The sequence below is a fragment of the Eptatretus burgeri genome, chromosome 12 (genome assembly GCF_056783735.1).
Source record: "Eptatretus burgeri isolate ZD-2024b chromosome 12, Ebu_testis_v1, whole genome shotgun sequence".
In the NCBI taxonomy this organism is placed as follows: Eukaryota; Metazoa; Chordata; class Myxini; order Myxiniformes; family Myxinidae; genus Eptatretus; species Eptatretus burgeri.
In genome coordinates, this window is record NC_140972.1 from 7622473 (window position 1) to 7649327 (window position 26855).

General features: G+C 42.1%; 2 protein-coding genes across 18 annotated transcripts in view; one reads left to right on the forward strand and one right to left on the reverse strand.

Annotated features, from left to right (window-relative positions):
• KATNAL2 (katanin catalytic subunit A1 like 2) overlaps positions 1 to 25827 on the reverse strand; it is a 130693-nt gene extending 104866 nt beyond the window's left edge. For 4 of the 8 annotated variants that reach the window (XM_085849383.1, XM_085849377.1, XM_085849378.1 and 1 more), the window contains exons 1-3: positions 25698 to 25827; positions 20969 to 21081; positions 8499 to 8569 (exon numbers count right to left, since the gene is read on the reverse strand). In XM_085849383.1, the coding sequence (XP_085705509.1) occupies positions 8499 to 8569; positions 20969 to 21019 (122 nt within the window). In that variant the 5' untranslated portion in view covers positions 21020 to 21081; positions 25698 to 25827. The remainder of the gene's footprint in view (positions 1 to 8498; positions 8570 to 20968; positions 21082 to 25697) is intronic. The other 4 variants (XM_085849387.1, XM_085849380.1, XM_085849379.1 and 1 more) reach the window with 4 other exon arrangements.
• Positions 1 to 26855, forward strand: part of LOC147015035 (E3 SUMO-protein ligase PIAS2-like) — a 297048-nt gene that overhangs the window by 52272 nt on the left and 217921 nt on the right. Inside the window, exon 1 of one of the 10 annotated variants that reach the window (XM_085849374.1) lies at positions 25769 to 25874. The exons of 7 other annotated variants lie outside the window; for them this stretch is intronic. In XM_085849374.1, coding sequence (XP_085705500.1) covers positions 25770 to 25874 — 105 coding nt within the window. In that variant the 5' untranslated portion in view covers position 25769. Of the gene's footprint in view, positions 1 to 25768; positions 25902 to 26855 lie in introns of those variants that run through there. 2 more of the 10 variants (XM_085849375.1, XM_085849373.1) reach the window with 2 other exon arrangements.

A 26855-nucleotide genomic window follows, 5' to 3' on the forward strand; every position in this document is an offset into this window, starting at 1 on the left:
CAAGTAATTATGTCAGGTGATGTGTTGTTTTCATCAAAGAATAAAAAGGTTATTGGTAAGTTTAAAGACGAATTGGGTGGGAAGGTCATGAGTGAATTTATAGGATTGAGATCAGTGTCTTATGCTTTTACGTATATTGATAATAACTAGTACGTGCCCGTAAAAAAAAAAAAAATAATAATAATAAATAAATAAACCACACAGACCGTTTCTCCGCTCTCACGTGCCCGTACGTGCGTGACCCGGAAGTTCGATATTATTCGCAGTTACGATTATTCGCAATTTATTTTTAATACCCAATTATTCAATTAGCGCCAACGTATTTTACCTTTTCGCAATGTCGTGGCAAGGAAAAACAAAAAGAGAAGAGAGAGAAAAAATGTACTTCCTGGTTCGGAGCATACCAGCACTCTGATGTTCCCGAAATTTATACACCGTCTAATATGAAAACGATCATAACTTGGGCCATTCTGTTTATCTATAAATGCGCATAAGAAATCGAGAAATTATTAGAATACACGAAGTCATCACTCTCCGGAAGCCCGTACGTTGTAACCCGTAATGGGGAACGTGGCTGTGCTTCCCTTCCCCATCGGCCACGCCCACGCAACAACGTGTCTTCCCATTGGTTTGGTAAATAAATGGCCATAACTTGGGAAGCACTTGTCCGATTAATATCAAACCTTGAAAAGGCACATCCTCAGGTCCGCAGCAATATACCTGGCAAGTTTCAATTAGATCGGACCAGAGGTTGTCGAGAAACAGCGGTCACACACACACACACACACACACACACACACACACACACACACACACACACACACACACACACACACACACACACACACACACACACACACACACACACACACACACACACACACACACACACACACACACACACACACACACTGCTGGAATTATAGATAGATAACATTGAAAGGTGTGATAAGAAGCTAAAGGGAATAAAGAAAAATATAATCAAGGAAACGATAAACTTTAAACATTTTACAACTGCTTAACCTTAAAGAAGGAAGTGTACAGAAAAATGAATACAATAAGAAGTTATAAACATCAATTGTATACAGAAGAGATAAATCAGAAAGCATAAGGAGCTTTTGATGATAAAAGATATATTTTAGAGAATGGAATCAATAGTCTCCCTGATGGTTATAAGTATTAGTGTTAAGATATTGGGTTGGGAATTTTAGCAGGCTACCGCCGTCTTTTTACTGATTTATAAATGATATAACCAAGCAATAACCAAACCAAAGAGTGGAGATGTAATCAGCCTTGATATTTAAATGGGAAACATAAAGAATGTGAGAAATATCAAACAAGTCTTATTGAAGAAATAACCGGGGTAAAAGTAGATAAAACAAATAAGCGGATAAATTTAATTACAATTAGGTTGGAGGATGTAAAGAAAAAAATATCCTTGAATGGACTGAAAACTTTGATGGCTATCAATTGAACAATAGAAAACAATTTATTGCAATCTCAAAATGATATGTGGCTCAGGAGGTGGTCAAATAAGAGCATCAAGAGAAGTTTATCATTTCATTTCTGCTCAACAAAGACATTTAAACCAAGAACCAAGTTCCAAAGTAATCTTTGTGAATATACTCGATGGTGATGAATGTAATAGGAAAATTAAGTTATTCCTCAAAGTAGAACATGGACAAATATTCTTGTGTTCGCTCTTTGAGTGGAATGAAAATATGAAAGGAAAAAAGTGCTTTAATCAGTAAGTCTCAATTTTACATTTGCTTGTATGGGAGGGGGAGGAAATCAGTGTCCTATTTTACATTTCCTTGTATGGGAGGGAAGGGGATAGGTTGGGGAGAAAATCAGTCTCCTATTTTGGGCTTTTGGGGCTTGAGTCAGAAAGTTTTTCCCTTTCCACCCATTCATTTGAATGGGTGCCTCAGAAACCCCATTTATCCTCTACTCCTATTCCCCTTTAAATGTAACAGAGCATAATAACATTAAAAAGAGACATCAAGTAGGGTAGTGAGGGGTTGGGGACAAGTTTAAATATGTCAACCTTTGAAGCTTTGTACTGAAATTGGATCACATGATGCTAGGAGGAAGCTTGTTCCAATGGTGTGAGAAGGAAGTAAAGTCATAGAGGTGAGGATTAAGTAATGTTTTTGTTATTAACCTTGTGTATTACTTATTGTATATTTTGCCTCACCTGTTCCTGAAGGGAAGAGAGAGACACAGACACAGACACAGAGACAGAGTCATCGACTGCATCTGCATGCAGATCTACTGTTATATAGATGGTTCATTCATAGATCTAATGCGACTGATACACCCTGGTGACACTGCAGCCAAAAGCTTTTTAAAATTTTTCATTCATACAAAGTTGTCTTTTTTTCCCCTGACACCATAACATAGCACAGGAAAGAATAGCTATTTAAACCAGGCCTTTTCCAGCTGAAGCCGAATTGGTGGTCGACGCAACATCTTGTTCCAAGCAAACATTGATTCCAGTGTTTGATTTGAATCTCTTAAATCTCAACTTAGTTGTTATCTCCATTTGTGGGTTTCAGGAGGTGGGAGGAGAACTCAAAATCTCCATCTCCTATTTTTTGGTGAAGGATCGTGATTCATGAACCAAACTGTGAAGTTTCGTTCTCATAGCCTCGTTTCAAGGGCTTTTTTCAACACCTTCACTGAACGTCTGACAGCCTCCACTTGCAGGTCGTTTGTGATGATGTTCCCAGGAATGATTTTAAGTGCTCAGTAAGGGTTTTCTTCCTCATTCCTGTGGCTCCAACTATCACTGGTACAAGTTCAGCTTTCTTCAATGTCCACGTCCTCTTGACCTCATTTTTAGATCCTGGTATTTGGTCATTTTCCTAATTTCTGTGGACTTGAAGGGATCATCTTGTGACACGTGAGCATTAGATATTCATTTTTGAGGATTGGCTCTGGTTTGTTTCCATGATTGTCCTGGAACTGGGATGTTGAAATGTTTACAGAAGTGCCAGTGGATTACAATGCAGACGCTGTGACGTCTTTCTGTGTTCAGCTTTTCCACCATGAATTTTTTACACCCCGAAAGGATGTGGCTGATACTTTGTTTCTTCCCGACAAAACCTGCATTTGTCCGATTGACTCAATCCCGCCATTTTCTTGAAAACATTAATGTAATCTCCTTGGTCTTGGGCATTGATAATGACTCGTTCTCCATCCCAATTAATTTGACCTCTTCTTAGCTATTCCAATGAACCTTCCTTGTTCATCTCTGTCCTGTCAAGCTCTTTTTAAAATCTTCCTGGTCTTTTGCCATTCTCCCATTTATCAGAGTATGATATTACTTTTTGTAGTTTTCCTTTTTTTTTTTCTTTTCTTTGCAATCATTGGGGCTGTGTTTGTTTCTGTTTCGTTTTCCTGTGTAGTATACATAATTTGCACCTGTCTTTGGAATTTATTTATTTTTGTATACTCTGTTGAGGCTTGTATAAGAGCTAACACACAGAAATGCACAACAAGGGGAGCAGGAGACAAGGGGGGTGGAAGAGGGAAGGAAAAAAAAGTGGGGAACAGAGACATGAGGATATCTGTGGAAGGGATAGCGATGGGGTTGGGTACATGGGGTACACGGGGTAAACAAGATTGATACTACAGGGATTTTCAGGAAGGAAAGCAGGGAATTTGAAGGAGGTGGGTTTGGGGTGGATTAACGGGGGTAGAAAAGATCACGGTTTTGGATGGGGGAAGATAAGAGATGGTGGTAAACAGCTGTTTTGAAGGCCGAGAGAGAAGACTGGGATTGAAAAGAGTGTGGGAGTTTATTCCAAAGGTGGGGAAAAAGAGGAATGAAAGAGAGAATGTGAGCAGTGGTTCTTGATTTTGGTAGTTTTACCAGAAGGGTGTTGCCAGTGGACTTTGAGCTCCCTGCAGAATTTTTTTTTGGGGGGGGGGTGTGGGGGGACACATCGCAGACAGAGTGGGGGAGGGGTGGCAAGGCTGGAGAGGAGACTGAAGAAGACAGAAAGACCACCGACCTGCCTTCAGTGAGACAGTGAGATACCCAAAGACTCAGCCTCATCGTGGGAAATACCAATGATCCTAAATGCCTTCCTTGGTTTCCACAGCGTGAAGCCGAGAAAGATGAGAGTTGGGAGCACCAGCCAGAGGGGAGAGCAATACTCCATCAGGCTGTGGACAAAAGCTTTGTTTGTGGTCAGGAGCTCAGGTGTGCCAAGGAAGGACCTTGCACTATGGAGGATGCCACGTTGGTGACTGGCTTTGGAGGCCAGCTTGGAAATGTGGCTTTCCCAGGAAAGATCATGGCAGATAGTGAGACCCAGAAGCTTGAATGAAGGGACTTCTTCAAAAGGATTGTTGAGAGAGTATATGGTGGGGGAGGTTTCCAGATGGTCCTTTCAGAGAGACATAGTGAGAGTGTGAGATTTGTCAGGATTGAAAGACATGTTCCATGTGTTGGAGCAGCTTGTGATGGGTGGAGTCATCAGTAAAGAGATAAAGAGGATTTTCCAGAGAGTCAGAGAGATCATTGATGAAAACCAGAAAAAGAACAGGGCCCAGAATGCGACCTTGAGGAACTCCAGCCTGGACAGGAAGGGGGGGGATAAAAGAACTCCATTTAGGGCCACATTAATTCAGTGGCCTGGTGTTGGCGTAGTGGTTAGGGCAGCGGCTTGGGATCCAAAAGGTCCTGAGTTCAAGCCCCGTTGGGCCACTGAATTAATAGACCAGGGGGTTGACTCAGTCTGTCATCCTTCCGAGGTCGGCGAAATGAGTACCAGTATACTGGCCGGTGTACATCCCTGTTAAAATAGGTGTACCATATCCCTGTGTTGTAAGAGGCGACCAGGGTTGCGTCAGGAAGGGCATCCGGCGTAAAACATGTGCCAAATCACTATGCGGATCATACGGATGATCCGCTGTGGCGACCCCGTACGGGAGCAGCTGAAAGAAGAAGAAGATTTTAGGGCCACACGTTGACTGTGACAAGAGAGGAAGTCTGCGAGCCATGAGTGGAGTTTGCCTTAGATACCATAGGAAGAGAGTTTGGTGAGCAGGGCAGGGTGCCAGACTGTATCGAAAGTATGCGATATGTCTCGGGAGATGGCTCTGATTTCTAATTTACAGCTACCGTATAATGGCGTATTGGCAGCGTTTAAAAAAAAAAAAGCAACAACAATAACTTCCGTTATTTCGTCACGTGCCGTTACGTCACGTCCGATTGCCTCTTCAGTTTGCTCATGTCTTATTATTAGTTCCTCCTCTGTGAATATTTTCTGTTTGAGCATATTGTCACGTCGACGTCGAAACTTAAAAGCAAATGTCCGAATATATTTTAAAATTCGTGATAGACTAAAAAAAAAATAAAAAAAAACAACAGCAACTTCAGATATTTCGTCACGTGCCTTTACGGAGCCAAGGAGAAAAAAAGAAAATAAGTTTTGGGTATGCTAAACATTACCTCGACATGTTTTGTCTTATGAGTAACTTACAAGGAACTTGTGTCGACGTGTGTCAATGATCGCATATTGTGCCTACAACTTATTCCTAGCGTAGCGGAACATGTGAGCCATACGGCGGGTACGTCGTAAAATTTTCAGCATGCTTGAAATTTCACGATGTACTAAATGTACCACGAAATACGACAGCGTACTTCCTCGTTTTTCAGCGTGCTCCTAACGTATACACAACTTACCCATACCGTATTCGACGTGTGCCAGCGTTTTAGACACATTTTTCAAAGGTCGGAATACGCTTGCTAAATCGTCAAGGTGTGACTGTGATGTTGACACTTACAATTCTCAGGCGGTTATGATTTAAATTGGCGTGCGGCAGGTTTTTAACAGGCTACACCACGTGATCGTCGGCGATATGTGCAGCGCGCTATGCCTAAGTTAAACTATCGTTGGGCATAGGTTGTGAACGCCGCCAACAGGCTAAGCATTCGTTGGTATAAGTTATCTAGAAGACAACGCAACGTTTTGTGCCCGTTACTAATATGTTATGCATACGACCAACACGTTACGAATACGACCAAAACTTAAAAAAACATCAAAATTTCAGCGTACGCCAACGTTTTACATACATTTTTATACGTTGCCACTGCTGGCTAAATTGTCAAGGTGTGACAGCGCCTTCAAATTAGGATTTCGTTTACCTCACTTTCATTTATTCTCATTGTCACCCTTGATTTATGTTTATTAAATCATTATTATTGAATTTTCTCGTGTTTGTTTATTCATTGTGGGTTCGAGCATAAACCCGTGTGCTTCCGTTCTGGTAAAGCGCCAAGCTGCTTTCTTCCCGCGCGCACCATAATCGTCAAGAATCTCGACTTCGCCTCTGAGGAAAAATCGTTCGACTATCCGTTCAGGCTGGTGTTAATCGGCCTGAACACGACAATATGTACAATAATAGATGGCTCGTTTCAGCAAACACCTGCAAACTTACTCCCCTATCCCTTCACTGACTTCACCCTTCACACTTGCTCCTTTTCCCATTCATATGCAGTTGGCCTCACTGAACATTGGAGATGCATCGACTATAAATGGATGAGGTGTGTGCGTGCTTGCATGTGCGCATGCTTTTTGTGTCTATTAATTACGTACGTACTATTGGAATGTACCTTTTGACCCTTCAGACTGCTGAGACCCCTTCGACCTTCGAAGACACTTTAAGATCTCCAAGACTCCGAGGACCCAAAAGACCCATAAGACCCTGAGGACCCCGAGGACCTGAAAAACCCCGAGGACCCAAAAGACTCCCATGACCCAAAAGGCCCACAAGACCCCTGTAGACCCTTTAAGACTGCACCATAATTGGATGAGGTGCGTGTGTGTGTTTGTCATGTTTTTTGTGGAGTTCTACTGGAGTGGTCTGATGTGGAACCTGATACACCAAAGTGATCGGCATGATATCCTGAGTTGATTAGGGTAAATAACTACAAAGAATCTGGAAGAATTCCCATGTTTTAAACGCACGCCATGTTGAGGTGCATCGAGCAGCTTAATAGGTCCTTCCACGGCATGGCATTATAATTACAAAGTAAATAACAAAAATAATGATAACATTGTAAAAAAAGCATATATTAATTAAGCATAATAATATTAACAACAATAATAATAATAGTCGTATCATTTGGCAAGAATAATAACGAACGTATAATATTCACTCTGGCCCAAGCACATCTCAGCTTCGTGAAAGGCAAGCTAATGCTCAAGCAGAACAACAGGCAGGTATGCTACAAGGCCATGAAGACCAATGAAAATTTGGTTCAATAGACCAACAGGCCCACGAGTTTCTGAAAAGTGTGAGTTTAAGTGAAACGACGTTAAGCGAAGCAAACTTCAACGTCGAGCTAATGGTATAACTAAATATGAGTTAAGGCGATCTTTGGCTGGTTTAAATCCTGGCGCCGACTTTCCCTCCTTCGATATGAAAGTTCGTGCTGACATACGCCTCCAGTAAAGCCCTGTCTCATCCACATAACATTAAACACTTGTTGAGGTGTGTTGTGCCACCTTCTTCGATAATTTATTTCAGTCAGGATAATTTGTAGCCACTTCATTGTCAACACTCGAAGCTTCACCAGTCACTTTGATATGATGCAATCTGCTATGCTTAAAATGTTCAAACCAACCAAGACTAGCAGGAAAAGTTTCCATTTCTGAATTCTCACCATGTTCTTTGGTTCAGTCTTCAAACGAACATTTAGCTTTTTCTCCGAATGACCACCCAACTAATCCATGGTGACTTATTCGCCTAATCGGCACGTTATATCAATTTTGATCTATCCAAAGACTTAAAAGTCTTTCCATGTTTCCCATAATTGCATATCTGCTACCAGTTACTTAAGTCGCAATTAATGGTGTGTCACTTTTGTGTGTGTGTGTGTGTGTGTGTGTGTGTGTGTGTGTGTGTGTGTGTGTGTGTGTGTGTGTGTGTGTGTGTGTGTGTGTGTGTGTGTGTGTGTGTTAATTTTACCGTGTTCTGTGGTGCTCTTCAACGCTACAGGAATCCCGCTCTTTTCCCCTTCCACCCCTCAAAGTGTCACTTATCCATACATGACCCCTCAGGCATGGTTAAATAAAGTTCTTGAATTGAACCATAACATATTTTGCATTAAGTTCAACCTCTAATTAATTTCATGGCCTTAATGTTGATTATGTCCAAGTTTGGGTGCAAGTGTTCTCTGAGATGCATAGGGTGTTGTTTGCTCCTCTTTCTGAGAAGCAAGCAAGCCTGGTCCAAGATCCATCATAATCTGTCACATATATGGATATGGGAATTTATTGGGTGACTTATTAGCCTCACATGTTTCCAAAGGAGTGGGGCTATTCTGTTTGTCAATCAGTGAGTGAGTCCACACTCGTAATCTGATCTGTAATCTCAAATCCATAATCCAGCAAGACCCGACATTGTAAATGTTTCTTGTAAGCATGCATTTATTTATTTATAAACCTTTCAGATTATTTCCGTATGTCGTTGTATCTCACCCTTGTTGTTGAAGATGGTGTAGAATTAGAATCAAAATGTTTTTTCGTCGTGCTTCACTCTTGACTTCTCCCTTTAAGTCGTCATAACAAAACAAATAAACCAACTATCAATCAACAATTTTTGATGAAAAGATATTGCTAAATGTAATAATTCATTGTGACTCTGTGAATCTTCTAAAATGAATACTAAACAGAGGTAAAGAAAAGCAGGACATATGACCATGAAGTAAGTGGTACAAGGTACCTCACTGATGTTGTGAGAAATAGGATAGGGCAAAAGGATTTGGGCGATGTTCCATCCGTAACCTGAGGACATCCTCAGGCTTCCTTCATCTGTGATGGTTTGACACCCCCTTCCCAATACAAGTAAAACTAAAAAGCATCTTGAAATGCAAAGCCCATCCATGTCCGCTATGTACTCAAACTAAACTTGATGAAAGCGACAGTTAAAAAAAACAAGCTCAAATGAGCTAAGATCCTCGTCCTCTTAGTGATGACGTCATAGTAATCAGTCATGTATCAGGTGTGCGGTAAATTATCTCTGATGCCATATTCGATTCCATCTGAAGTATGCAAAAAGCTTGCGTTGTTTCGGAGATAATTGTTTATGCGATTTCCATTGCGATATTATGACGTCATAACTTTTTTCTTGGAAGAATTTCCTCAATCTGAGATGGTTACTGTCTGCATGTGAGCTTTCTGCATGAACATGTAAAGTTTCAAGATGTTCTGATGAAAACTCTTGGTTGTGAAACAAAAAATTTCAGGAAAGGGTGATGACGTCATAAAACGAATATGACGTCATTGTGATGTATCAGATTTGCGTCAAATCATCTGTGCAAATGCCCCGTTTGATTCCTGCAAACAGAATTCAAAAAGCTTCCCTAGTTTCGGAGATAATGGTTTCAGCGATTTCCATCAGAGGTGATATTATGATGTCATAACTTTTTTTTTCTAGGAAGAATTTTCTAAATCGGAGATGGTTACTGCCTGCACATGGACTTTATACATATACATGCCACTTTTCACGAAGATCCGATGAAAACTCTGGACTGTGAAACAAAATATGTGAAAAATAGGAATGACGTCATAAAAACGGATATTACATCATAATGATGTATTATTGGTGCGTTAAATTGTCTCTGCTAACGCCCCGTTCCATTCCCGCAAACAGAATTCAAAAAGCTTTCCTAGTTTCAGAGATAATTTTTTTGGGCGATTTCCATTAGCGGAGACATTATGATGTCATAACTTTTTTTCTAGGATGAATTTTCACAATCGGAGATGGTTACTGTCTGTGCAGGGTCTTTTTACATATATATGCCAAGTTTCAGGAAGTATCGATGAAAACTGTAGGCTGTGAAACAAAAAAGTCCACAAGAAGAAGAACAAGAACAACAACGTGAGTAAGACTTAGAGATCCTCTGACGAGGATCGAAAAATTATACATTTTATTCATTGTGTTCTCCACAATCTCATAATAATGACTTATTGAAGATTTGATGACAAAAGCTCAGTTGGTAAAACTGTTTTGGCCTGGACATGCACATTGAATTTCAATGGAAAACAAGGATTTTGATTAAAACCTTTTATGGCTGGTCTACCACTTCAATGATGATGTCATCCTTACAATCCTCTATTCCCCAATGGGAGTAGATTGAGATGTGCCAAGTTTCAATTTTTTCTGATCAGCGGTTTCAGGGATGCTTTAATGTTTTGTGTTTAATCCAAAATGGCTGCCATATCACGTGACCTATGATGTCACAATTATGATTACAATATTCTCCATAGGGGGTCGCTCATACCCTGAAAATTTTGTGTCACTCATTTTAGTGGTTGCTGAGGGGAAAAAAAAATCTTTAAAAATAATAGAAGAAAAAAAGGCCAAAAAAGGGTGGAACAATAACAATGATAATAATAACTAGAAGTGCGCTTTATAACTGCAAGCAGTTATGGTCGGGTACCACGCTGCCCTGCTTCGATCGGACACCTGACCCACAACGTCCTCATCTAATCAAATTCAGAATGGGTGGTCCATCACGTCTTTGGAGTTTCGAGTTGATAGGATAAGGTTTTTTTGGCCAACACGGCTGCGAGACCATGTGACCAATGTTGAAATTTTCAAGCAATATTCCCCATGCTGAATCGATCATATTAAAAAAAAAACATTTCGCTGAAACCGCTTAACCCCTCGATGCCAGACTTTGCAGTTATGAGCCACTGCTGTTGCTGCAAATATTTTATTTAACAATGATATCAGTCACGTGGTGTGGCAGCCACATTGGTTTCAAGGAAAATATTAAAAATGATATTTTGGAAACCGCTTTAGCGATCAATTCAAAACTTTGCAGTTATCCATCCATGACCTTTTGCAGTTAAACAGCTGGTGGACTCTGTAGGGACCTGAAAGTCCCTGTAGAGTCCTTCTTGTTTACCCCGTGTACCCCACCCCATCCCTCTTCCTTCCACAGATCTCATGTCTCTGTTCCACACTGTTTTGTCCTTCCCTCTCCCGTCCCTCTTGTCTCCTGCTCCCCTTGTTGTACTTTCTGTGTGCTCGCTCTGTCGAGCCTCGACAGTGTATACCAAAAAAAATGAAAATAAATCCGCCCATGATTGGGTAGAAGATCACGTTTGTGAAGTTTTGTGTTCATGGGATAATGTTCATTTTTCTCTCCAATATGGCTGCCACACCACGTGACCTCTGGCATCATCATTTTAACACACGATGCAGCAATGGTGTTGGATGATATTTGGAAAGTTATGCTTTGATCGGAAAAAGGGGTTCCAGAGAAAACATTATTTATTATTTTCCTTCAATCCAAAATGGCTGCCAAACCATGTGACCCATCAATTATTTGTGGAACACCTTGGTGTCCCCAAGGCTTGGGAAACGCGTGAAGTTTCCCCTCAATCTGTCCAGCCATTCTAGAGAAGATTTTAAAAGTGTTTTAGGGTAAATCCAATATAGCTCCCAAATCATGTGACCTATGATGTCATACCTGGGGAACTTTTTGTTCCTCATGCACAGGTGGTCATACCTGTAAGGTTTCGCCTCAATCTGTTTAGCCGTTTCGGAGAAGAAGATTGTTTAAGATTTATGTTCAATCAAACATGGCTGCCGAACCATGTGACCTATAACATTATAAATTTTAATTTTCCCTCAATATTGGTGCGGAGATCACACTCAATTTTCATAATGATCGAATAAAGTGTTGTACTTGTCGAATTATGACATCATAATGAAGGCACTGATGATGTCATGGTTAACAACCCTTATTCTGCGTGCGGAGTACTTGACAATGAGCCATATTTCAATTTTTTCCCATCAAACCGTTTCGGAGATATAGAGGTCCAAAGTTTTTCCATTTTTCCAAAATGCTGACAGCATCAAGTGTCACAACCAAGAGTGTTTCACAAGCAACGGTGTCGAAGGTGATGTCGGCATGGAACTCCGAGGGAAAGTCATCATCAGCAAAGGGCAACAGTGGATGGAAGTGCCTACTTGAAGTGCAAGATCGTGATATTCATGCATTAATTTGAAGTGCAAGACAAAGCATCCAGGCAACTGCAGATCAATTGACTGTAAATTTCAACCTGGGACGCGAGCAGCCAGTGTCATCAAAAACGACCCGCAGATATCTCCACAGAGTGGGATACCATCGTCGGATTGCAGTGCACAAACCGTTCATCACATTAGCAATGCATGTTTGTGAGTCCAGTGGTGCAAAGAGCACAGGCAATTGAATTCCGAGCAGTGTAGAAATGTGAAATGGTCAGATAAAGCTTCCTTCACCATGTTCTTGACAAACGGACGTGTGCACGGGTGGTGCCAATCTAAAGAACTCTACAATTCTGAGTTATTGGTTCCAACAGTGAAGGGTTCTGATGATTCTGTAATGTTGTGAGACACATTTTCCTGGCATGGATTGGGTGCAGTCATTCCCTTAGAAGGCAAGGTCAATGCCAATCGCTGTTTAATGGTCGGCCTACTGAGTGATCATCTTCACCCCCATGTGGAAACTTTTCTTTTCTGCCGGCAGGAGTGTTTTCCAGGATTACAATGCCCCCATACACAGAGCACGTGTGGTCGCCCAATGGTTTGATGAGTATGACTCTCATGTTATCCATAGGTCGTGCCCCTCTCAGTCACCAGATCTGAATCCAATCGAGCATTTATGGGATATTCTGGAACAACGCCTGAAACAGCGTTTGCCACCTCCATCAAACAGGTTTTCTTGTGGAAGAATGGTGCCGCATCCATCTTGCAGAATTTTATATGCTGGTGGAATCCATGCCAAAGCGCATACAGGCCATACTGGCGGCACGTAGTGGTCCAACGCCCTATTAAGTGACTTTACATTGGTGTTTCCATTTTTTTTATCCACTCCCTGTACATCTGAAAATCATAGAAAACGAGAAAGCATCCCAAACCGCAAAGCCCATCCACATCTGCTTTGTACAGTATGCAAAATAAACGACCATAACAACAGCTAGAAAATATAATATACAGTATTTATGTGTGTGTATATATATATATATATATATATATATATATATATATATATATATATATATATATATACATAACATACATGCAATTGTGCATTTTCTAAATTTGTGTTCTCCATATTCTCACAATGGTTTGTTGAAGATTTGATGTCAAAAGCTCAATTGGTAAAAAATTGATTGCCTGGACAGACACTGAAGTTCAATAGTAAATAAATGAAGAAACATGGAAGCGAAACGGGGCGTCTTGACGCGCCATCATTATGTACCATTATCGGGTACTTAATCCCAAGAGGTGAACATTATGGGTGAGCTCAATTTGATACGAGTCAAAAAGATCCATATCTATTTCCAAGTGGAAAGAAGGATATACATATATATATATATATATATATATATATATATATATATATATATATATATATATATATATGTATGACATGGAGATGGAAATGTATTGAGTCGTGTGTAGTTTGTAATAATTTTCTTATTCGAACTTTAAGGTTATGAAAAAGAGGAAGTTACAGAAGAAGCCCTGAACACTTTGTATTGCTTTCCCTGCCGAGAAATAAACGGTTTACAGGGATGGAGGGGCTCCATGTCATCAACTTTCCTCCTCGCAACCACATTCCCAGAACTTGTCTCCAAGGTGAAAAAAACCACTCTTGGTTGAGTACTTAACACACTGCTGTTGGACTAATGAGGGCTATTTATAGTTAATACTAAGCCTGGTGTTGGCTTAGTGGTTAGGGTGGTGGCTTGGGATCCAAGGGTCCTGAGTTCAAGCCCCGTTGGCTGCTGAATTAAAATACACCAGGAGGTTAACTCAGCCTGTCATCCTTCCAAGGTCGACAAAATGAGTACCAGTGTACTGGTAAGGGGGACACTGAATCAGCGGCATAGCCGCGTCCCAACCAATGATGCAACCAGCAGCCACAGGCTGCACTCGAGAGAGAGAGTTACTACTAGACGACCTGTGAACCCGTTGGGTTCCCTTTGTGACAGTGGTTAATAAAAAAAATCATTTAAAAAATAGAGCTCCAGCGAACTATACTGCTGAGGTTGTTTGCATTGATCAAACAATCCCGGAGTACTTGACTGAATCGGGAATTGATTTTTTTATAATTTTTTTTTGTTGCCTGATTTGAACGAAACTTGATATTGCGCGTCAATGTGAAAAAAAAAAACGGTGAAAAGAAAGTCGAAGAAATTATTGTGCGTAATCTTCTAAACACAATTTTATTTATTCATGAACACGGAAGTATCAGATAAAAATGGCGGTTTATTTTATGCTTATAAATAAATCGTTCTTTGTCTGTACTAAATGTTTCAGATTTTAAATAAATCATTCCAAGAAAAAAAAAGATAGCTCCAGCGAACTATACCGCTTGCCTTGATCAAATACTCCTGAAGAGTACTTGACTGAATCGGGAATTGAGTTTTTTAATAATTTTTTTCATTGCCCGATTTGAATGAAACTTGACACTGCACACCGCAGGAGAATGGTGAGTAAGGTGGCCCTAAAATTTTTGCACTCTCGTGTAACCATTTTGGCTGTATTTCGGGAACATACATACATACATACAAACATACAAGATGAGAGTTTTAGTAATGTATAGATGACTTTGCCCTTTCACATTTTGACCGTTTTTAATGATTTTCTCCAAATTCTCAGAAAAGGTTTTTTTTTAAGAAAAATTGATGACAAAAGCTCAATTGGTAAACAAGTTATGACTTGAACGGATGCACAAACATGTGCGATTATAAAACACGACCTCCCACTGCGCAGGGGGATGGGCTAATGAACCAGGAACTCTGTCTGGTGTTGCTGTCACTTCCTGCCAAACAAAACATCTTCCCAATCGCACACTCTGTCGTCTACACCCTCCCTCATTACCAGAGTGAAACAAACACGATCATTGTACATTTCTCACTAATAAATTGATAATTGCTTAACCCAGTCACAAGTACAGACACCTTTCCTCTCCTGCTGATGAAGTTTGAGAAACGTGCAAACACTTCCTAGAAGTGAACTCATAGGGAGGAGCTTCCTTCCGTGATGTCATGAACAATGCAATGACACCGTCTAGTAATGAGATCTACCCTGCCAGTCTGTTAATAAACAAGTGAGAACATATGTGGTCCTCGAGGAAAAGTTTCATCCACTTCCTCGTGAAGTTCCTCAGGCCATTTGGGGTCTGTTGGTCTGAGGAAGTCTGCTGTGAAGCGGTTGAAACGTCACCTGATGCCAGATCTGCTCTAGCTGGTTTAGGAGTAAATTGGCAGGGTTGATCTGGTTCCTGTTTTTGTGGTTGGATGCACTTTTTTTTTTAATCCCAAATAACATCATCTTCATGTATGTATATTTACGTACGTAGCCTGGTGTTGGTGTAGTGGTTAGGGTAGCGGCTTGGGATCCAAAAGGTCCTGAGTTCAAGCCCCGTTGGCCGCTTGAATTAATACACACCAGGAGGTTGACTCAGCCTGTCATCCTTCCGAGGTCGGCGAAGTGAGTACCAGTGTACTGGGCCCGGTGTATGCCTCGGTTAGAATAGGTGTACCATATCCCTGTGTCGTAAGAGGCAACCAGGGTTGCGTCAGGAAGGGCATCCGGCATTAAACCTGTGCCAAATCATTATGCGGATCATAACGGATGATCCGCTGTGGTGACCCCTAACGGGAGCAGCCGAAATAAGAAGAAGAAGAAGAAGAAGAAGTACGTAGCTGTGCAAAAGTCTTGGACATTTTGCATTTTTTCTACTTTGATACAAAAGGAAACTAAACCTATGTGTTCAAGCAAATACACCTTTATGAAAAAGAAATTCTCATTCAAATAAGAAAAATTACACACAATATACCTTGATTAAAAAAAATAATAGTGAGGATGTCCACCCTTTTCCTTTAAGGCCATTGCTAATTTTTCTTGGGACACTTTCAAAAATTTTGTGAACAAACAATTGTGGAGTGGTGTTCCATGCTTCTTCCAAGACCTTCCAAAGATCATCTAAGTTTCCGGGATTCTTTTTTATCTTGCCAAAACGAAGTTTTTGCAAGATCTGTTACTTGGTAAGTTTTTTTTTTTGTTTGTTTGTTTGTCTGTAATCATTGGATTTTTCACCTTTATATCACTCTGTAGAGCACAATTCTCATCGGAAACTCTTGTGGGTACACATATCGTAGTATTATTACAATACCCCTCAGCACACATAAAGGTCAAGGTCAAAGGTCAAGGTCACTTTGCGGTAAATCATGGAGGTCGACAAAACCCTTATTTTTTGAGTAATTTTAATCGAATCATCTCCAAACTTTATGGGAATGTAGTATATGGTCTGGCGCTCAGCTGATTAGTTTTTGGTGGCGATTGGCCTTGACCTTCATGGTTAGCGCCCGAGGTCAAACATATTTGACCCCAAGGTCAAATTTTCAAGTTTTAGGAACCATATTGTGTAGTACCTCAAATTGAACACCTCGATGAGTGCTTTCTCGATATGTCAAGCTAGAGACATTATGACGTCATTTGGTGACGTTATGAGGCAAATGCATATTTATCTTGCCAAAACGAAGTTTTGCAAGATATGTTAGTCAGCTGTCAGCTTGTATGTTTTGTTTTTTTTTGTCTGTAATCACATATAAAAAATTCTGCAGAGCACAGTTATCATCGGAAATTTTTGTAACTTCGCATATAGAGGCCTATAGAGATCCCTTTCAGTGCACAAAATTTTGAAGGTCAAGGTCAAAGGTCAAGGTCACTTTGGCGCAAATCAGGGGAGTCGACGAAACCCTTATTTTTTTGAGTAATTTTGATCGGATCGTCTTCAAACTTCATAGGAATATAGTTCATGGTCTGGTGCTTAGCTGATTAATTTTTGGTGGCGATTGGCCTTGAACTTCATATGTTTTTTTTTTTTTTGTGGTCTGTAATCACGTATAAATCACTCTGCAGAGCACAGTTATCATTGGAAATTTTTGTAACTTTGCATACACTGAACAACAAAAATTTTTTACTGGAGATGTGTAAAGTGATTTAGACTAATTTGGTACGCTGATTTCAAAAATCATAACCGTTTTGCTGTATCACGTCAGGATTTTCAGTAACAGAAATATTCCCATTGCCGAAAAGTCAGGATTTCAATGAAATTTACAAAAATTCATTTATTCATTTATTTCATCATGAATGCTTCAAAATTATAGAAATTACAGAAAAACTCCACTAGAATGGAATTAAAAATGCTTTAGGCATTTGGCTTTGCGTTTGTGCTGCTCTGTGTCAGTTTCACGATGTAGGAACCAGCAGAAATCGCCCATCATGTTCGGGTTGTGCCGCCCTTGGTAACGCGTCTCCATGAGTGAAATCTCTTGGTGGAATCGCTCGCCGTGCTCGTCCGAGACTGCTCCCAAGTTGTCAGGGAAGAAGTTCAGGTGCTGGTGTAGGAAATGGATTTTCAGGGACATCCTGGAGCCAAGTTTCCTGAAGGACTCCAGCAGCTGCTGCACTATTTCTTCATAGTTGTCCGCGCGCTCGTTCCCCAAGAAGTTGTCCGTCACAGATTTGAAGCTCCTCCACGCTGCCAGCTCTTTGGGGTTTAGAGTTGTCGGAAAAGTTTCGTCCTTCATAATCTGTCGGATTTGCGGTCCAACAAAGACACCAGCCTTGATCTTGGCCTCCGACAAGGTGTTGCCAAACTTTTCCTTGAGGTATAAAAACCCACGCCCATTCAGATCCATTGCCCGTACAAAACTTTTCATCAAGCCGAGCTTTATGTGGAGTGGTGGAAGGAAAACCTTGGCTGGGTCGACAAGGGCGACATGCTTCACGTTGTGTCGACCAGGTACATGCTCTTTTCGCTCTTCCCAATCTTTCTTCGTCCAGTGATTCTTGTCGTCTCTGCTATCCCAGAGACAAAGGAAGCACATTTATTTCGTGTAGCCTGACTGCAGCCCTAACAACAGCGCCACCACTTTCAAGTCTCCGCAGATGTGCCAGTTGAAGTCATTGTACTTGATGGAATCAAGCAGCTGCCGCATAGTCTCATAGGTCTCTGTCATGCCGAACGCGTGAGCCAGTGGGACTGATGGTTTCTCGTTGCCATTGTGGAGCAAAACAGCCTTCAAGCTGTTCTTCCCCGAGTCGATGAAGAGGCGCCAGTCTGCAGGATCGTGATCACACCCAAGTTCTTTCAACAGACCGTTGATGTCACTGCAGAATGTCATCGTGTCTTCCATCTCAAAGAACTCAGCCATGTCTCTGTGACGTGCTCTGAACAAGGATATCTTGGTGTTAGGTTCAAGTAGATTCCACTGCTGCAGCCTTGATCCAAGCAGCTCTGCCTTCGCCTTTGACAGCGAGAGATCTCTTACAAGATCATTTAAGTCTCCCTGGTTCAGAAGGTGTGATTCTTGCGTGTCGGGTTCAAAAGGTTCATCATCACCATCCTCTTCACCACTGCTTACAGCTATGTTCTGATCAGCTGGAGGTGTTGGAACGGCGTTCTCGTCATCATGAGGCACAGGTTTACGAGCAGAGACGCAGTCAGCGTACTTGATGTGACCTTTCGTCTTCTTGTTGAAGCCGGCGATGCTTGTGCAGCAGAAATAACAATCATCATGATGATTCTGCGGCTCACGCCATATCATGGGCACCGCAAATGGCATGCTCGCGCGCTTGCCCACCAACCACTGAGTCAAGGTTGTGTGACAGCTTGTGCAGCAGATGTGTGGTGCCCAGCTCTGTTCTTGGTCCCCCACCTTACACCCGAAGTAGTGAAAGTAGGCGGCCTTCATTTTCACTGCTGTAGATATACTTCGCTGTTGATCTTTTTTGGTATACCGACCACAGACATAACAGAAGTTGTCAGGATGATTGGTACAGGAACGCCTACTCATCTTTATCTGAAAGAAAGAAATATAACACAAGTTAACAACAATTGTACGAAATAGACATGTTAAAGACATATGTAAATTTCATTGAAATCCTGACTTCTAGGCAATGGGAATATTTCTGTTCCTGAAAATCCTGACGTGATACAGCAAAACGGTTATGATTTTTGAAATCAGCGTACCCAAATTAGTCTTAATCACTTTACACATCTCCAGTAAAAAAAATTTTTTGAAATTTGTTGTTCAGTGATATCAGAGGCCTATAGGAGGTCCCTTTCAGCGCATAAAATTTTGAAGGTCAAGGTCAAAGGTCAAGGTCACTTTCTCGCAAATCAGCGGAGTCGACGAAACCCTTATTTTTTGAGTAATTTTGATCGGATCGTCTTCAAACTTCATGGGAATATAGTTCATGGTCTGGCGCTCAGCTGATTAATTTTTGGTGGCGATTGGCCTTGACCTTCATGGTTAGCGCCTCAGGTCAAACATATTTGACCCCAAGGTCAAATTTTCAAGTTTTAGGAACCATATCGTGTAGTACCTCAAATTGAACACCTCGATGTGTGCTTTCTCGATATGTCAAGCTTGAGACATTATGACGTCATTTGGTGACGTTATGAGGCAAAAGCATATTTTTCATGGTTACTTTATAGAATGATTGTCATCGGAATCTCTCGTAGGCAGATATTCCTCAAGGAGTCACTCCTGGTGGATAGCAGCTCTGTTCACCTCAGTGTGACCTTAAAGAAGTCACACGTGGTCACCTTTTGGCAAGATACGGGTCACCCTGCGGATGACATTGGTTTATTTTCATGGTTACTCTGTAGAACGATTCTCATCGGAATCTCTCGTAGGCAGATATTCCTCAAGGAGTCACTCCTGGTGGATAGCAGCTCTGTTCACCTCAGTGTGACCTTAAAGAAGTCACACGTGGTCACCTTTTGGCAAGATACGGGTCACCCTGCGGATGACATTGGTTTATTTTCATGGTTACTCTGTAGAACGATTCTCATCGGAATCTCTCGTAGGCAGATATTCCTCAAGGAGTCGCTCCTGGTGGATAGCAGCTCTGTTCACCTCAGTGTGACCTTAAAGAAGTCACACGTGGTCACCTTTTGGCAAGATACGGGTCACCCTGCGGATGACATTGGTTTATTTTCATGGTTACTCTGTAGAACGATTCTCAACGGAATCTCTCGTAGGCAGATATTCCTCAAGGAGTCGCTCCTGGTGGATAGCAGCTCTGTTCACCTCAGTGTGACCTTAAAGAAGTCACACGTGGTCACCTTTTGGCAAGATACGGGTCACCCTGCGGATGACATTGGTTTATTTTCATGGTTACTCTGTAGAACGATTCTCATCGGAATCTCTCGTAGGCAGATATTCCTCAAGGAGTCGCTCCTGGTGGATAGCAGCTCTGTTCACCTCAGTGTGACCTGAAAGAAGTCACACGTGGTCACCTTTTGGCAAGATACGGGTGACATTGGTTTTTTTACTTTTTATTCGTCCAAATAGTCCCATATCTTGGATCTTGGACAATATCAAATGCAAACCAAATCAAAACCTAATACCGACTTAATACCACTTGATACCAAAATATATGGTGTTGGAGTGTGCCAATTCAGGGTTTCATGGACTGCAAGAAGAACCAATGAAAGTGTGCTTGAAGACATTTTGAGACCAAGAAGTCTTACTAACACCATAGATGAGTGAATTATAAGAGATTTGTGCCATGTTGAAAAAAAGAAAAAAGTTGACGACTTAAGGAAAACTATCGTGGAGAGAAAGGTGGCAGGCTCAAGTCAAGACCAAGATTATGGTGGACCGACTGAGTGAAACGATTGGTTGGAAATCCTCGTTGAAAGAACCGGGAGCCCTTGCTACAGACAAATTGTCGGAGCATCAGAAGAGCAGTCATGAGGATCAACCAACAGATGTCACCAACACAATGAACCTCGGTCCATTACAAACAATGTTAATATCTTGGCCTTGTTATAAGTAAGATACATGAAATTCAAGTAATCTAGAAGAATGAATTAATCGAGAGTCCAAACCTCTGGTTTAAAAATACCATATGCAGCACTCACAGCCTCATGAATACGATGTGCGCTTTGGATCGATTGCATAGATAACTCCATTCTGCGGTGAACACACGAACTGTTGACTTCTTCCCAAGAAAGAAAAATGTAACAAACGCTTCCTGAGAAAGAAAAATAAACACTTCATCAAAACTGCTACTATACCCACTATTCTCTTGGTAGCTACAACATTAAGAGTATGGCTGATATCAATATTTCTAACTTGGTGCTCAAATAATTTAACAAATTAAGTTACAAGGTACTCGGATGTGTGAGGAGGCATTCTGCCCTGTCATGCCTACACCTTATCAAAACCCCATCAATCCAATATATCAGCTTATCTGCAAAATATCATTGGGGGAGGGGGGATTGAGAGAACATTCTTTTGAGCAAACACTGACCACAAAATTATGACACATGTATACAATCATTTATCTATATCTAAGCTGGCTACCACTCCTGCCAATGGCCATATACTCCTCTTTTCCCAGTGCTTCTAAGTACCTCCCAGTGGTTCTAAGTACCTCCTATCCACTGTTTTGGCCATCACTACTTTTACAGGGAAACCTTTCCTTGTACGAACTACTCTGAGTGAAAGACTTGCCTCATGACCATCTAAACTCTCCTCTTCTTTCCACTCAGGTTGTGGACCCTGGTTCTAGCACTATCGATTCTGTTGAAAAAACCTTCTGCACCTATTTTGTTTATACCCTTCATTATCTTCAACATATCCATCATATCCCCTCGTAATTAACTGCTTTCTAGTGTATAAAGCTCTGTCTCCTTCAGCCGATACTTAGAGCTGAGTCTAGCTGGGCCTGGGATCAATCTAGTAGCCCTGTGCTGAACCCTCTCGATGTCATCTATGTCCTTGTGAAGTTGTGGTGACCAAAACTGCACACAATATTACAGATGTAGCCCTCACTAAATTCCTGTACAATGTTAACACCACCTCTTTTCATTTATAATTTATCCCCCTCCGAATACAGCCTAAAACCCTGTTAGCTTTACCGACATCTCTTCCTTTATCGACATCGTGGCATTCTCTTCCTGCTTACCACCCTGCCCCCCCCCCGGGTATCTATTACCATCCTAAATCCTTCTCCTGTGTGACACCTTCCAAAGTTGCCCCATGTATCATGTAATCACTATTTTCATTATTTCTACACAGAACCCAACACCTTACACCTGTTCAGGTTAAACTGCATCTGCCAATCTTTTACCCAATCTACGCAAGTATCAATACTTTCTTGAATGATGAATGTGATCACTCCCTCACCCCCTCCCCTCTCTGTTTTCCACCTTACCTCTAAGCTTTGTGTCATCTGCAAATTTGGAAAGACTGCTCCAAAACTATCCAAATCCTTCATGTAAATTATGAATAATTATTAGAGTGAGAATTGCTTTGCAATACACATCCTTTACCACCGTGATCTTTTCAAAGTCCAAAAAGGGCATAGCTCTGTGAAAAATTAATGAAACACCCCAAAACTCGAACTTGTTCTGTAAACTTATCATAATGAAGCCATGTACCAAGTTTCAGTTGAATATGTGAAAGAGTATGGGGGAAAAAAAGTCAGAGAAAAAACCCACCGGTCGGTTGGTCAGACATATTGCAAACCTTGACGTGTTTCGACAGACAGATACATACAGTAGGGGACTAATAATGGTGCTTGTACTGACCCTTGAGGTACCCCACTATTTCCATCCTCCCACTCACAACCACTCTTTGCTTGCTATCACTAAGCCAGTCTCCAATCCAGGTAGCTACCTGACCAGTGCGCCAGTATCACCATATGCTGGTTGTGAGGGAAGCGACGTGTTCTGGCCACGCCTCCCTCACACACAATGCCTGGGCCTCTGTTACGGCCGTTTGTTGTATTCCTCTTGTGTGGAGCGAATAAAGCTGCTCTGTTACCTCACAGAACGACGTCTCGTTTGTGGTCCGATTGTATGACACATCGTGGGGGGGGGGGGTGTGACGACCTAAACGGGGTCAGCCCCTCCACAAGCCATCACCTTGGCTCACAACCCCCGATATTGTATCTTATCAAATGTCTTTTTAAAGTGTAGATTTACAACACCCACTCACCAATGAATCAGAAACTCCAATACATTTGTTCACCATTACTTTCCTGTAGAATCTCCTTTCTATAATTCATGGACGTGTGTGGTGTGTTTGTCGTGCTACTTCTCCAGTTCTGGCCTCATTACATCCAAACTTGCTATGTAAGATTAACATGATCCCCAATTCATGAATGGGGGGGTTTTTTTTATCTTTGCCAGTGGTCTTGGGGTGGGGATGGGGAAGCCAATACTATATGTAAATGTGTATCGTGTTGCGCCGCCTCCAGGTGGAGGATGGTATTACACGTCTCCACCATTTACAGCACAGTATTCCTGTCTCCACGTTTTCCAGCACAGTGTGTTTTGAATTACTAGTGCGTGCCCGTACGTGCGTGGCCGTACGTGCAAAAAAAAGAAAAATAACTTTCAAACCGCGTGCCAGAAACAACCACACAGGCCGTTCTTTTGCTCTGGTGTGCCCGTACGTGCAAAAAAAAGAAGAATTGTGACGTCAAAGCACCATGTCCTGTCATTGGTTTGGTAAATAAATGGCCATAACTTGGGAACCACTTGTCCGATTAATATCAAACCTTAAAAAGGCACATACTCAGGTCCCCAGCAATATACCTGGCAAGTTTCAATTAGATCGGAGCAGTGGTTGTCGAAAAACAGCGGTCACAGACAGACAGACACGCAGAGATTGCTGGAATTATAGATAGACGTGCATGCCCGTATGTGCGTGCCCGTACGTGTGTGGCCATACGTACAAACAAAAATAAAAAAACTTTCAAACTGCGTGCCAGAAACAACAACCACACAGGCCATTCCTTCGCTCGTGCGTGCCCGTACGTGTGTGGCCGTACGTGCAAAAAAAAAAAAACTTTCAAACCGCGAGCCAAAAACGACAACCACACAGGTCGTTCCTTCGCTCTCGTGCCAACCACACTTCTACACACAGAGTTAATTAAAATCCAAATTAAAATCAAGTTTACCTCCCTGTCTTTGGTTGCCATGACATTCGCTGCCATGTAACCGGCACGGCCCGTGACTTCATCGTCGGCCGGCCGCGCACCGGCATACGCAGCCATGTGTCGTCATTGTTTGGTAAATAAATGGCCGCAGCAACATATCATATCATTGGTTAGTAAATAAATGGCCATAACGTGGGAAGCACTTGTCCGATTAATATCAAACCTTGAAAAGGCACATCCTCAGGTCCCCAGCAATATATCTGGCAAGTTTCAATTAGATAGGACCAGTGGTTGTCAAGAAACAGCGGTCACAGACACACACAGACACACACAGACACACACAGACACACACACAGACACGCACGCACGCACGCACGCACGCACGCACGCACGCACGCACGCACACACACACACACTGCTGGAATTATAGATAGATGTATAGTTAACTACTTTCTCTGCAGTGTGATGCCATTTTCTGGGGGGGGGGGGAAGTACCAAAACAGCCTGGGGTGGGGGGGGGGGAGTACCAAAACAGCAACAAAAAACATCGAGAGGGACCAAAAAACACCTGTCGTTTAAATTTTGTCTCCTACTTGCTTATTTTCGATCGTAAGTTATCGCGTGTTTAAAATTTACTTCCTGGTTCGGAGCATACCAGCTCACTCTGATGTTACCAAAATTTATGCACCATCTAATCGGAAAACGATCATAACTTGGGGCATTGTGTTTATCTATAAATGCGCATAAGAAATCGAGAAATTATTGGAATACACGAAGTCATCACTATCTGGAAGTCCGTACGTTGTAACCCGTAATGGGGAACGCGGCTGAGGTTTTCTTCCCCATTGGCCACGCCCACGCAACAACGTGTCCTGTCATTGGTTGGTAAATAAATGGCCATAACTTGGGAAGCACTTGACCGATTAATATCAAACCTTGAAAAGGCACATACTCAGGTCCCCAGCAATATACCTGGCAAGTATTAATTAGATCGGATCAGTGGTTGTGGAGAAACAGCGGTCACACACACACACACACACACACACACACACACACACACACACACACACACACACACACACACACACACACACACACACACACACACACACACACACACATTGCTGGAATTATAGATAGATAATCAGGATGGTTTTGCTTCATGCAGGTAACCCGGGTTATTTTTTTTTGGCCGATACAGAGCTGTCAGTTACCTATACACCGCCCAAATAAAGGTTATGCGTCAGAAGAACGTGTTGCATGCTTTGAAACAAGATCGCTCCGTCGGGCGGGTACTCTGTTCGTAATAATAATATCAAATCGCTTCTACAAACGATGCGTTCGCACCACTTTCACAGAAACCTGAAGATGAATCCATTTTTTTTTACCTTCACGTCCAGAAGGTCAAAACATTCAGTGTAAAGACTATTTTACGCAGATTAAATTAAAAGCGAGCAGACTCGTTCGCTCACCCGAATACGCAGGAATAACTCCGGACTTTCGTTTATGAACTCTTAATTTTTGAATGGCTAAACAACGTGGTTGCTACGAAATCGGATCGATGGAACAAGCCATCCACGGTCGAGAGACGTTTGTTACCTTTGTTAAACCCAGTTCGCACTAGGAGGTGTGAAAGTTCGTATTTATCGAAGTTATTCTACAAATAATATTCGTCTCGCTTAAAATGGCAGGAAACTCACCCGTCAACTCAGGACGTTCGATCCGTTAAAATGCTGCTCAGTAATACATCAACGATTGGTGGTGTGTGGGGAATGAACTGCGTTGCTGAGCAACTTGACGTGTCGTCACCGGAAATGACGAACACGAAGCGCACCACTCGGGCGATGGCCAAGATGGCGGATGGCGCGGATCTGAAGGTAGAAGCCGTGATCGTGACTGCAAAAGTGCGTTTGTTTCTCCTTGACGAGCGGGCGAAAAGCTTTGATATGTTACGATTAATCCGTCTGTAAACTTTGGGGTTCAAAGTCCTTGACCAGATTTTTTTTTGGGGTCGGGACATGTGAGACGAGCTGAGCAAGCGCTCTCCACATTAGGCCTCGGTTCACTCAACCCTCACGGATATACCTTTTATCTTTGTACTCTGGACGATCAACCTGCCGTCGTCCTTTATCTGTTGCTGTGAGATATCCCTTTTATCAGAACGAACGTCCTCTTAAAATGTTAACTTGATAGAGTAGTCGACATCATTGATACCATTTAAATGTCATTTTATTACTTGTTTTTAATACAAAATCAATAATTTCCCGGACTCTGCTGCTGCGAACGACTTCGCAAAAATGCTTCCTCGTCATGTTTCTTTTTCTCTTCGTCTTCTTACTCGTCTGCTGTCGCCTCTTCAGCGACAGTTATTCCCACGTTATTGTGGGGTTGGCCGGGGGAAGTTTTGACCCAAGTCTTTCACGAACCGGCTGGCCAAGTCTGATGCTCGACGAATAAGTTGGAGCAGGAATTATGAATTTGACCATGGTGCCGGCAATGGCTCGCCGACCCTTCGTGAAGGACGCCAATTAAACGTGGCTTTTCCAGACTGTTCTGTTATTTATCTAAAGCCCCCACCTCTCTCTTCTCTCTGTCTCTGCCTCTCGTCCCCTCTCTCTCTATCACTTTCTCTCCCTCTCTTCCTCTCGTTCTCTCTCCCTCTCTTCCTCTCGTTCTCTCTCCCTCTCTTCCTCTCGTTCTCTCTCCCTCTCGTTCTCTCTCCCTCTCGTTCTCTCTCCCTCTCGTTCTCTCTCCCTCTCGTTCTCTCTCCCTCTCTGTCCCTCTCTCCCTCTCGTTCTCTGTCCCTCTCTCCCTCTCGTTCTCTGTCCCTCTCTCCCTCTCGTTCTCTGTCCCTCTCT